The sequence below is a fragment of the Candida metapsilosis genome, assembly GCF_017655625.1.
Source record: "Candida metapsilosis strain BP57 chromosome Unknown scaffold1, whole genome shotgun sequence".
NCBI lineage: Eukaryota > Fungi > Ascomycota > Pichiomycetes > Serinales > Debaryomycetaceae > Lodderomyces > Lodderomyces metapsilosis.
Genome location: NW_027138159.1, coordinates 2,706,283 through 2,719,194, shown reverse-complemented (window position 1 = coordinate 2,719,194; position 12,912 = coordinate 2,706,283). Strand labels below are relative to the sequence as shown.

General features: G+C 37.2%; 7 protein-coding genes across 7 annotated transcripts; 4 read left to right on the top strand and 3 right to left on the bottom strand. All coding sequences in view use genetic code 12, as the record gives it.

The window, feature by feature from the left end:
* Positions 1 to 1,557: 1,557 nt before the first annotated feature.
* CCT2 (chaperonin-containing T-complex subunit) lies at positions 1,558 to 3,138 on the top strand (the record flags this gene model as incomplete). Its single annotated transcript, XM_067689954.1, has 1 exon — positions 1,558 to 3,138. One exon carries the CDS (start codon positions 1,558 to 1,560, stop codon positions 3,136 to 3,138), a length of 1,581 nt encoding a protein of 526 aa, XP_067551252.1.
* Positions 3,139 to 3,547: 409 nt separating this feature from the next.
* I9W82_001229 (Ca(2+)-binding ATP:ADP antiporter) lies at positions 3,548 to 5,224 on the top strand (the record flags this gene model as incomplete). The annotated part of the gene is made up of 1 exon (XM_067689952.1): positions 3,548 to 5,224. The coding sequence occupies one exon, from the start codon at positions 3,548 to 3,550 to the stop codon at positions 5,222 to 5,224; it is 1,677 nt and encodes a 558-aa protein (XP_067551251.1).
* A 10-nt stretch (positions 5,225 to 5,234) lies between these two features.
* PHO13 (Pho13p) lies at positions 5,235 to 6,185 on the bottom strand (the record flags this gene model as incomplete). The annotated part of the gene is made up of 1 exon (XM_067689951.1): positions 5,235 to 6,185. The coding sequence occupies one exon, from the start codon at positions 6,183 to 6,185 to the stop codon at positions 5,235 to 5,237; it is 951 nt and encodes a 316-aa protein (XP_067551250.1).
* Positions 6,186 to 6,618: 433 nt separating this feature from the next.
* On the bottom strand, positions 6,619 to 7,317 carry I9W82_001227 (uncharacterized protein; the record flags this gene model as incomplete). Its single annotated transcript, XM_067689950.1, has 1 exon — positions 6,619 to 7,317. The coding sequence occupies one exon, from the start codon at positions 7,315 to 7,317 to the stop codon at positions 6,619 to 6,621; it is 699 nt and encodes a 232-aa protein (XP_067551249.1).
* Positions 7,318 to 7,426: 109 nt separating this feature from the next.
* Positions 7,427 to 10,084, top strand: PMS1 (ATP-binding mismatch repair protein; the record flags this gene model as incomplete). Its single annotated transcript, XM_067689949.1, has 1 exon — positions 7,427 to 10,084. The coding sequence occupies one exon, from the start codon at positions 7,427 to 7,429 to the stop codon at positions 10,082 to 10,084; it is 2,658 nt and encodes an 885-aa protein (XP_067551248.1).
* Positions 10,085 to 10,328: 244 nt separating this feature from the next.
* On the top strand, positions 10,329 to 11,645 carry I9W82_001225 (tRNA dihydrouridine synthase; the record flags this gene model as incomplete). Its single annotated transcript, XM_067689948.1, has 1 exon — positions 10,329 to 11,645. One exon carries the CDS (start codon positions 10,329 to 10,331, stop codon positions 11,643 to 11,645), a length of 1,317 nt encoding a protein of 438 aa, XP_067551247.1.
* A 69-nt stretch (positions 11,646 to 11,714) lies between these two features.
* Positions 11,715 to 12,701, bottom strand: ARA1 (D-arabinose 1-dehydrogenase (NAD(P)(+)); the record flags this gene model as incomplete). Its single annotated transcript, XM_067689947.1, has 1 exon — positions 11,715 to 12,701. The coding sequence occupies one exon, from the start codon at positions 12,699 to 12,701 to the stop codon at positions 11,715 to 11,717; it is 987 nt and encodes a 328-aa protein (XP_067551246.1).
* Positions 12,702 to 12,912: the final 211 nt, after the last annotated feature.

Here is a 12,912-nt window from a genome sequence, read left to right as displayed (position 1 = left end):
CGACTATATCAACACACCCATACTGCAATATATTACAGTTAAAATGAACTACGCCGCACTAGTTACTATATTGGGACATATCGATACCAATTTAGGAGCCTCTGTATGAAATAGATAGAGAGATAAAGAAGCAAAGAGGAAATAAAACAATTAACACAATATAAAACTCTTTAATATTAGAAACATCAAACTCTGAAATACATACTTTGAAAATAAAACAAAACCAATGAATGGAAGGAGGAGGAGGAAGGATCTTTTTCAGCAAACAGTGGGGATAAAACTAAACGGTAAACTGGACAGGAAACAGATAAAGGAGAACCATCTAGGTAATCAGCTATGCTCTTCATTAATCATAGCATTAATCGATCAGTGCATGTATTGAGCAGCTCATCAAAATTGATTGATTATCAAATGACCTTTTACCCAATTCAGATATAGAAAGAAAAGTCCATGAAACTCAAAAGGCGACTAGTCTCAAAAAAGAATATCAGAATCAAATGGGTGATGGACAAAATTAAATCAGTGGAAACAATTGTACCTCATATCTTTTGCATTGTGTCTAAAATTCAAATAGTTAGTGTCTGTAATAAACCGTAATAACAATCGTACTGAATAACAGATGAAGAAGATAATGTGAACATCAAACCAAAAGAAACCACCAAAAATCAAAACACAAATGAACCCATATCAGTGTTCTCAACTAGACCCAATACCTCAGCAATATCAAAGCTTCACAACAAGGTTCTTCCATAGACTTTTTCCAATACTATTTCCCGTCCTATAATCTAACCCCATAAAAGTGGACGAAGTTTTTCTAGGGAATGATTAATTAAATAGTTGAAAAAGTCATTTCATTACCATTGTTTTTCCCAGCTGAGGAATTATCATGTGGTCTGAAGTAAAACTGTGCTTGGAACTTAAGTGATGAATTTTTTTGAAGATGGTAAAAATGAGACTCTGTGTTATGATATGTTGAAAAGAAGTGTTTATTCAAAAGTGTTGTGAAATTTGGGTGGCAAATAGTTGTGTATTTATATATTTTTCCCTTATTGATTGAGCATATCAAATTAATCATACAAACATACAAACACACATAGCTAAAAATATCCGCCTTTATAGAAGTTTATTTTTTATCTTTTATTTTTACACTTTACTTTACTATCTAAGTATCCAAATATCATTTCAGCACATCTCCTTTGCTTGAATTACGCGTTTCAAACTGATAGATACCTCACAGCTTCCAGCTTCTTACACTTAGTACGTGTTTTACATAGTGTATCTTCAAGAAAGGGCTACAAATCTCGATCCTTCTACAAAATCCTTTACAAAGTAACACTTGTAAGATCTAATAAGAACAACCCTCTATTATCTCCCATAATCTAGAGCAACCCTTTCTCTAATGTGCATCTGCTAGCGTCTATTCCTCTGATTTTGCAATCAAATCTTTTGACCCATTTTGCACGCCCTTAGAAGATCAAAGAACAAAAGTTTGAAAAAAAAAATAGAAGAGAAGAAGAATACCTCAGCTGAGCGAATCTCCTTTACAGTACATCCCAAATGTCAGTCCAGATATTCAAAGATCAAGTTGAAGAAGATAGAGCTGAAAATGCTCGTATGTCTGCATTTGTTGGAGCAATTGCCGTTGGTGATTTAGTTAAAACAACCTTGGGTCCCAAGGGAATGGATAAATTATTACAAAGTGCTAGTAATCCTGACCACTCGATTGTCACCAATGACGGAGCCACTATTTTAAAATCTATACCATTTGAGAATCCAGCAGCTAAAGTATTGGTGAATATTTCCAAAGTACAAGACGATGAAGTAGGCGATGGAACAACATCAGTTACAGTTCTTAGTGCTGAATTGTTGCGTGAAAGTGAAAAATTAATTGATCAAAAAATACATCCACAAACTATAATTGAAGGTTTTAGAATAGCTAGGAAATATGCAATTGATGCATTGGATAAAAATGCCGTTAATAATGGATTAGATCCAGCAAAATTTAGATTGGATTTATTGAATATTGCAAAGACTACCTTGTCTTCAAAAATCTTGTCGCAAGATAAAGAACAATTTGCAACGTTGGCCGTAGATGCAATTTTAAGATTGAAAGGATCAACCAATTTGAGCCATATTCAAATAATCAAGAAAGTTGGGGGCAAATTATCTGATTCCTATTTGGATGAAGGTTTCATCTTGGAAAAGAAATTTGGTGTTGGACAACCTAAAAAAGTGGAAAATGCCAAAATACTTATAGCAAACACTTCAATGGATACCGACAAGGTTAAAATTTTTGGAGCTAAATTTAAAGTTGATTCAACATCGAAATTGGCAGAGTTGGAAAAAGCTGAAAAAGTCAAGATGAAAACAAAGGTTGATAAAATCAGAAACTATGATATCAATGTGTTTATCAACCGTCAATTGATTTATGATTATCCTGAACAATTGTTTACTGATGCCAAAATCAACACTATTGAACACGCTGATTTTGATGGGGTGGAGAGATTGTCCTTGGTTACTGGTGGAGATGTTGTTAGTACATTTGACAACCCAAGCACTACCAAATTGGGTCACTGTGATGTCATTGAAGAAATATTGATTGGAGAAGATCCATTTTTGAGATTTTCAGGAGTTGCAGCTGGAGAAGCTTGTACCATTGTATTACGTGGAGCTACTGATCATGTTTTAGAAGAAGCAGAAAGATCATTGCACGATGCATTATCAGTATTATCACAAACTACCAAGGATACAAAGACGGTGTTGGGTGGGGGTTGTGCTGAGATGCTTATGGCTAAAGCTGTTGACGAGGCGGCAGCCAATGAAACAGGTAAAAAGGCACTTGCCATTGAGGCTTACAGCCGAGCATTGAGACAACTACCTATTATATTGGCAGATAATGCCGGTTATGACTCAAGTGAACTCGTTACTAAATTGAGATCTGCTATATACAACGGTATTTCCACATCGGGCTTAAACTTGAACGAGGGTACTGTTGCTGATATGAGAGAATTGGGTGTTGTAGAGAGTTACAAGTTGAAGAAGGCGGTTGTCAATTCTGCAACAGAAGCTGCCGAGGTGCTTTTACGTGTGGATAACATTATCCGTGCCAAACCTCGTACTGCAGATAGAAACCATTAAATAGAATATATATGCGATGGGGTGATCCCTTTCACACTTCTGTTGTGTTTTTATGTACCTCGCTTCGATATACAGAACAACTGACCAAACAGAAAAGTGAGATGTGTAGATTCCCTAGACAAGACAATTTTTGTATGAACAATGTGATGATAGTTTCATCGGAGATAAACCTCGTAAATGCGAAAGATTGCGACGACCACCGGGGGCGGTTTGTTGGGAAAAGGCTTCCGGCTTTTAGCGCGATTCTTAAAACTTTTTTTTTTTATTTTTTTTTTTTCATCCAATGGTATTTCCATGAATGTCATAAAAAATCGATGCTACGATCTTAGTTAGAATTGAACTCACACAGAATTAGAAATTAGAACAATTACAAGTACATACAGCACACTCACTTATCACTAACACTTCCATGTCCAAGAATATCACGTCGGCGTCTTCATACGTATCGAACGACTCCTCCTCCTCATCAGAGGGGAGCCAATATGGAAAAGACATCATAATACCAGCCAAACCAAATGACTATGAAAAACTATTTCGTAAATTGGATATCGAAGAAAATGGCAAGATAACATTTCGAGATTTCACCAAAGCAATGAAACAGCTAAAGCATCCAATTAGTCAAAATCCTGAACTAATGAAACAAGTCTTTAACTCATTTGATGAGGACCAGGATAAGATTATCGATTTCGACGATTTCAAAAAATATTTGTCTACTACTGATGATCAGATACTAAAAGGTTTCAACAAGATTGACGACGATAATGACGGTAAATTGAAAAAAGCCGATTTTGTCAAGTATTTAAAAGACCATTTGAATCTCAATGCTAGTAAGGTAAATGTTGACCTTCTTTTTAAACGAATTGATTACAAAAACGATGGTTATATAACATATGATGAGTTTAGAGAGTTTTTGATTTTAATGCCACGATTACACGGGTCAAGAATACGAACTGCATATACATTTGTGGTGGAGAATTTCGACGTTAGTTCCGATGGTGATGTTACATTGATTAATCAATTTCTCAATGGAATTGGGTTTTTTCTTGCTGGTGGGTTAGCAGGAGTGGTGTCGAGAACTTGTACTGCTCCATTTGATAGGATCAAGGTGTTTTTGATTGCCAGAACAGACTTGACTTCAACCATCCTTCATTCTAAGGAGGAAATAGCGCGTCAAATTGCATCGGGAGCAGAACAACATGTCATTGACCAATTGCGAGCTAAATTGGCCCATGCTGAATTGGAAAAACATATGCAGCTGACTAAAGCCACAACTTTAAGAGAAAAAACTATTCGTTCCCCAATTGTTCAAGCAGCAAGAACATTATGGTTGCAAGGTGGGTTTAAGGCATTTTATGTGGGAAATGGTTTAAATGTATTAAAAGTGTTTCCAGAATCTGCCATGAAGTTTGGTTCATTTGAAGCAGCAAAGAGATTTTTCGCCCGTATTGAAGGTGTTGAAGATGTAACGCAAATTTCCAAAGTTTCGACCTATTTGGCAGGTGGATTTGGTGGTGTTGTATCTCAATTTGCCGTTTACCCAGTAGACACACTAAAGTTTAGATTACAATGTTCGAAATTGGATAGTTCACTACAAGGCAATGCATTGCTTATTCAAACCGCCAAAGATTTGTACCGTGAGGGAGGAATGCGTGTTTTCTACCGTGGTATACTTGCCGGTGTCAGTGGTATATTCCCATACGCGGCACTAGATTTGGGTACTTTCCAAACGATAAAGACGTGGTTAATCAAACGAGAAGCAAGGAGATCAGGGTTAAATGAAGATGAAGTGAAATTGTCAAACTATATTGTGTTGTCGTTGGGTGCATTTTCAGGATCATTTGGTGCAACTGTTGTTTACCCAATTAACTCTTTGAGAACAAGATTACAAGCACAAGGAACATATGCCCATCCATATACATACACTGGGTTCTTTGACGTTTTCAAAAAGACAGTTGCAAGAGAAGGATATCCTGGATTGTACAAAGGTTTAGTGCCCAACTTGGCAAAAGTGGCACCGGCTGTTTCAATCTCATATTTCGTTTATGAGAATTTAAAGAATTTATTTGGACTACAAAATCAAGTTTAATGCATAGTATCTATTCTAATAGCTCGTAGAGTTTAGTTAATGAGTCGACGTAAAATTGAGGCACCAACAGGTCATCATCACCAGTTGGGTGAGTAATCAATTCTTTTAATTCAGGAACTGTTGTGACACCAGACAAAACAAGCAATGTACCATGTCCGTTTCCCAAATTTGCATCATTGCCAAATTTGATATCAGAAGATAATGTATCTCCAATCATGATTGTTTTCGCTCTATCAAATCCAGTGTCATAAAAAATAATATCAGCAAAAGTCTTGCTTGGTTTACCAACATCAATATAGTTTCGACCAGAGCAATACGACATATACTCAACCATACTTCCACCTGCTGGGAGTGTTAACCCTTCCGGGCCAGGGTAATTTCGATCACCGTTTGTTCCAATATATGGTATTCTTTTGTTATCATACATTAGATATTGTAAAGTGGTGGCGATACGTAAAAAGTTGAATTCATTAGTTGAACCAGCAATTACTGCTTTCACTTCTGGATCTACTTTCAACAATGGATTCTTGGGATTCCAAGATTGGTCTAATAACGGATTTGATCCACCAAGTGGGACGTACCCTTCATCAGCCAATTCATCTTCAATTCCTGCATCTCCCAATACCCAAATCTTGGACCCTAAAGGAATTCCCATTTTCTGCAATTCCAATACTGCAGAATAACCAGTTGTGTAGATCCGATCTTTACTTATACCATGGATCCCCAAACTTTCAAATTTTTCAATATAAGATTGACGTGATTTCGATGAGTTATTGGTGACAAATGCAAATTGCTTATTATGTTGTTCTAGTAATTGTAGGAATTGAGTAACTTTTGGAATAAGTGTTTCGGCCAACCAAACAACTCCATCGCAATCGATCAAGAAATTGTCAAATAAATCGAGTAGTAATGAAGCATCGTTTTTGGAATTTATTTGTGAAGGATTAGCTTTTCTAGTCATTTTGGAGAAGAATGTGGTGGGGAAAAATCTGTGAGTTGAAGTGAAGAGAAGAGGGGATTACACCATGGTTTATAAATTAGGCTTTCTGATTTTTGACGTTTCGTTTCATGTCATCGGATTTACTAAAACCGAGTTGCATATTCCCGATTGTGACACAAAGATTAAACAAACCCTAGCAAAATCAATTGGTTTTAGCACAACAGAAGTACGGACGTGGTAGTAAGTGTGCTCAGGTATGTGCTGCCCTTACACAGCATTATCAGAACCCTATTCATGTTTTCCTTGGCCTTGTTAATCTTCTCCGTTTGCCTTTTATCAGCTGTAAAGCCGTTTCCCAAGGTACGGAACAAAAGAGAGGTCGCATTCTTCGGGAATTAGATTTATCGCCGATATGGATTGCAATTGTTTATCATGACGTAACTCTCCGCCCTTTTCATACATCGGTCACGCTTTCAAGAGTGAAGGCTAAGACGCCTAAATCTACTTCACTCAACACTGTTGTATGCTCCACAGGTTTACTCTCTTTGGTTTCATTGAGCCTCACCCAGTTGGATCCAGCGTAGAGATCCTCGTGTAAACTCACCGTGATTTTATAAAACAAGTCATCTCCCTGGCTCTCTGAAACTGGCGTTTTGCGTAACTGCTGTATTTGCTGAAACAACATTGTCTGGAATTGAGTATATATTTCGATCCATGATATACCTGGCACATTCAAAATCGACGATGTATCATGATCACCAACAACTTTTAATTCAGCAATTGTCTCGTCCAACGATAGGATAAATTGATGAAACTTTAACGAGTAGCTTCTCACAACAGTGTCATTCTTGGTGTTGTAAATTAAACAAGAAATTTTGTCAAGTCCGCTTGATTGTTTCTTGTTTATGATTAGATTGTTGATCACATTTAAGAATAAATCATCGATATACTTTTCCAAATGTGGGTGCCTATTCTTCCATACAATAACGTCAAAGGCCTTGTATTGATCAAATATCAAAGGATCGTATACTTTATTGTAGTAAAGGATTTGATTTATCCAAACAGAAAGAAACTCTTTAAAAACTAGTAGGAGGTTGTTGACAGTTAGGGGAATATCAGGTGTTTCACTAGCGAGTGTTTTCTTCAACTTCATTCCCTAGTATTGAGGTTATGACTTTTGATTTTTTACGCGTGGCCATTCACATTTCACGCGTAGCGATATTCTACGCACAACTGTTTCTTTCTTCTCCTTCAGCCTTTTCATGTCACTGATTCAAAGTATAGACGCTGTAGATGTCTCCAAAATTACATCCGGACAGGTCATCATTGATCTAAGATCCATCGTGAAGGAGCTCATCGAAAATTCCATTGATGCAGGAGCATCAAAGATTGTTGTCAACTTTATCAACTACGGTATTGATTCTATAACCGTTCTGGACAATGGCAAGGGGATAGACAAGGAAGATTTCGAAACGGTGTGCTTACGAAGTCATACCTCCAAGATTAACGACTTAGATGATTTATCCCAGTTGGGAACACTAGGGTTTAGAGGAGAAGCACTAAATTCAATTTGCGCGTTGTCCACCAAGGTGACAATAACTACGCTGACTTTAACTACTTATCCGAGGAATTACACGTTAAAGTATGATCAGCTTGGGAAACTTAAAGAAGAAACAACAAAGTTAGGTGGAATGAGTAATAAGTCAGGTACAACAATAGCTATTGAGCAGTTGTTCAAGAATTTCACAGTACGACACAAGAACTTTATTAAAAACTCGAAAAGAGAGTTTCATAAAGCTGTTAACTTTATCATCAATTATTTGCTAATATACCCCGAAATCAAGTTTGAAGTAACCAACACTAATTCCAATGGTAAGAAACAATTGGTTTTGTCTTCAAAAGGAGGAGAAAACAACACAACGGTGGAGAATTTGATTACTATTTATGGAAACAATGGGAACACCAACTTACTCAATGTTGATATCGAACTCGAGTCTGATGCAAAACTAAGTGGCTATATTTCTTCTTATTCTTTTGGATTAGGACGTTCTACTCCAGATAGACAATTTTTGTTTGTCAATAAGCGACCAATTGCATTTAGGAAGCTAACCATGTTGATCAATGAAGTCTACAAATCATTTAACCATGTGCAATATCCAATTTATGTTTTGAATCTTGATATTGATCCTGAATTAATTGATGTTAATGTCTTGCCTGACAAGACAAATGTTTTAATCCATAACGAGGCACGCGTATTGGAATCTATACGTGAAAGTCTTGTAGAGTTTTATACCATGCAGGATAAAGTAATTATCCCAAAAAGTTCACGGCAACAAATACCATTCAATGAGTATCATAAAACAACGGTGGAGCATGTTCCCACCCAGGATGATTCCAAGGGTTCTATTGATATAAAACGGTTTATAAAACGAGAAGACGAAAGTATAGACAGCTTGGAGACTGAAAGCTCCACACCACGAGATGAGACTTCCAGACAAGTTCCTGAGTCTTTAGAAAGCGAAGAACTCGAAGTTGCTCAAACTGACGAGTCAACAGTAAAGACTGAGTCTTTAATTTGCGAGGAATCAGTGGAATCAAATAAGGAGGAACTACATTTATTAACTTCACAAGCGCAAAGACGGGGTCGGGTTGAAGTTTTACGTTCAGTTTACGAATGCGAAACGTCTGGAGAAGCTGATAAGTTGCTGGATGACAAACGCGAAGAGACTATTGTTGAAACTGACAATGATTCTGGAGATGAGGAGGTAGAGGAAAAGGACGAAATTGCAACCCTGACTCAACTGGCTCCCATCGATCCTGATAAAGAGAGTCGGATAATGAACGGGGTGGACAGTCAGGCCAATAGTACACTTCCTACATCACAAGTGCAAGCCAACAGTACACTTCCTACATCACAAGTGCAAGCCAACAGTACACTTCCTACATCACAAGTGCAAGCCAACAGTACACTTCCTACATCGCAAGTGCTATCCAACTTTTCCTACAATGAACCAGAGACCCAAACTGACATTAGCGAATTGCAGGATAATCATGGTGTCAATTTTTTCCCCAAGCAAACAGGCACTGATGAAGAAAGTATGTACATCAAAATTGGTGATGAAGAATTCGAGGAAAGGCCGGCAAAAAGGTTCAAGTCGTCAGGCTTATATTCCAAAAAGCGCAAACAGTCCTCGCAAGAATTGTTATCAAAGATTTCAGCTTTGCGTAAATTTGATAATGAAGACAATGGGGTTGATGGTCAAGAAATCAAAGTTAACGAAAATTTACAAGATGAAGAAGGTATTTATCATATTTCCAAATCTGATTTCCTAAAAATGAAGTTGGTGGGTCAATTCAATTTGGGATTTATATTAGTTCATCATGGAGACAATTTATTCATTATAGATCAACATGCTTCCGATGAAAAATACAATTTTGAAAAATTGATTGAAGATTACAGCATTCAAAATCAACCATTGATAAGACCACAAACTTTGGAATTGAACATTATCGATGAGATGTTGGTGATTGATCACGAAGCAGTTTTCAGAAACAATGGGTTCAAATTCACCATTGATCATGAAGGAAAACTTGGATCAAGAATTGTTCTTACTTCACTCCCAGTATACAAGAACATTATGTTTGACACTAATGACTTTATGGAGCTTATTAATTTAATCAATGAGCAACCAAGTAATAAGCATATCAAGTGTTCAAAGATTAGAAAAATTTTAGCCATGAAAGCATGTCGAAGCAGTATAATGATTGGGTCTTCATTGTCTAGAGGAAGGATGACGCGTGTAGTGCAGAACTTAAGTCGACTAGATAAGCCTTGGAATTGTCCACATGGGAGACCAACAATGAGACATTTGAGTGATTTAGATAATTGGAAGAGTAAATATTTTGATTACAGGTTATAATGAAATGTATTTTTTTGCAGTATCCTGTACTGTACTCTACACAAAAGCAATCCGTTGCAGAATTTCTTTTTTTTTTTTTTTCTTTTTCTTCAGGAAGAGCATCAATAGGGTTCCAAATAAACACTTGTACATGTTTCTTCTTGGAAGGACTTGTAAATTACTGACTCATTTGATTCCCATTAGTCCAGTAAACGCACTAAGGAGACTAGCAACTTTGTCACACCTACCAGAAAGTGAATCCAAGATGACTGTTCCTGCAACTACCACCAGCACCAGTTCCATCACATCTGCCCCTTCAAGAAAGCTTACAGGAAGAGAAATGTACAATGCCATAGGCCAACCCAAGACTATAGTAGCACCAATGGTGGACCAATCTGAGCTTGCGTGGAGAATACTATCGCGCAAATATGGTGCTGATCTTTGCTATACCCCCATGTTTCATGCACGATTATTTGTAACCAGTGACAAGTATCGTAAAAGTATGTTTAATGATCAGGACGGGAACCCCAAATACGACCGACCATTAATTGTCCAATTTTGTGCCAACGATCCTGAAATGTTATTGCAAGCAGCAAAACTTGTTGAAAATCAATGCGATGCAGTTGATTTGAATTTGGGGTGCCCGCAAGGGATTGCCAAGAAGGGTAAATATGGGTCATTTTTGATGGAAGATTGGGACTTGATTCATAAATTGATTAGGAAACTACATGATAATTTATCTATTCTGGTGACAGCCAAGATTAGAGTATATGATGATTATGAAAAATCATTACAATATGCTAAATTGGTGCTAGATGCTGGGGCCCAATTTATCACTGTACATGGAAGAACGAGAGAAATGAAGGGTCAAAATACTGGGCTTGCCAGTTGGAAAATCTTGAGGTACCTTCGAGACAAGTTACCTCAAGATCAAGTGTTTTTCTCCAATGGAAATATCTTGTATCCAAATGATTTACAACGATGTCAAGAAGAGACTAGTTGTGATGCGGTCATGTCAGCTGAAGGTAACTTGTACAATCCAGGTGTCTTTTGGACCAAGACGGACGACATTGACATGCAGTTTCCACGAGTAGATAAGATCTTACGTCAATATTTTGAAATTGTCAAGTCGGTTGATCCACATCCAGCATCCCGACATTCGATGAAGTCTCATTTTTTCAAATTGATGCATGAATTTTTAAATGTGAGGCTGGAATTGCGACCCATGATTGGTAAAACTAGTGTGCATTCATCATTTGATGAATGGGAAAAGATTGTTGAAGAGGTGGAAAGAATTGTCGGAAAGGAAATTGCATCGATGGAGAATTTCGAGAAATTAGATATCGTGGTGGATGGAGAATTACAAGTTTGGGGTGGTCATTACAAAACTGTACCATATTGGCGATGTCAACCATTTTTCAGAAAAGTTGATGGCGAAAGACAAAATACTAGATTGTTGAAAGTTGCAGGAGAAAGCAACTTAATGGTTACGTCAAATGAAGCTAAAGAAAAGTTGCTTAAACGTGAATTAGAGGTCGATGGAGATGAAGAAGGAAATGCAAGAAAGAAAGTAGCGGTATGAATAAGATACATAGAGTAAAACAGAAGATTAAGCAATCAATCGTAATCCCTTTTAAGTTATGTAAAAAATCTAATCAAACTCTTTACTTAAAGTGTCTCCTTCCCACCAACGGAATCCCAATCCGTAACCCCAAGGGTCGTTGGTGTATCTAGTTGGATTGACAACTCCAATTTGATACAACTCATCCAACTCTTCCTTACTCAAGTCTGGCAAGTTAACAATTGACTTGATTCTCTCCAAGTTGGAAGATCTTGGGATAGCAATTCTACCATTAAGGATTTGATAAGCATCAACAATCTCGTTAGTGCTAACATCATACTTTTTAGCCAATTCTTGTACCAAAGGTAAATTCAAAACTGGTGCTCCTGTACCACCAACTGGTGAATATGCCTCGATAATGATCTTATGCTGGTTGCAGAAATCAACCAAGTTTTGTTGTGGTAACTGAGGATGATATTCAATTTGGTTAACTACAGGAACATGCTTCACGTGAGGCAACAATTGACGTATTTTGGGCAACGAATAGTTGGAAACACCAATGGATCTGGTTTTCTTTGTGTTGTCCAAAATCTTCTCCAAACTTTGATACACTTCAATAAACTTGGTTCCAGTTGCTGGATCATCGTCATAGATCAAATTTCCCTTGTCGTCTTTTGGAGCAGTTGGTTGACCATTTTCATCGCCATGCAATTCAACTGGCCAGTGTTGCAAAAACAAGTCAACATAATCCAACCCGAGTGTTTTCAATGAAATATCCAATGACTTTTCAGGACTGTGCCAGAATGAGGGCCATACTTTGGTTGTGATGAAAATGTCTTCTCTTTTGACAATACCTTCGTCAAACACTTCCTTCAATGCCTGACCAACGTACTTTTCAGTACCATAGTACCAAGCAGTGTCAATTAAACGATAACCAGCCTTAATTGCAGTGACGACCTGGTCCTTCACCTCACTTGGATCGTCTGGTGGTACTGTACCCAAACCTAAAGCTGGTATTTTAATACCATTGTTTAAAGTGAAATACACGTCAGTAGCTTTCTTAATTGGAGTAGTCATAATAATAAATTGTGGCAATTGAGGTTCTAAATATCAGCAAGAGAAAAAGAAGGGGATGTGGGAGGGTATTTATAATGTGAGTCTTTTTCTCGTATAAAGTAGTCAATTGTGTTGATTTGTTGACTTGGTTTTAGCTTTAGATTGCTGTGGTTCTAAAAGATGTGGTTTTAGGTTTGCTGTTTTTGAATTTTAAATTGCTATCTTGGTATAT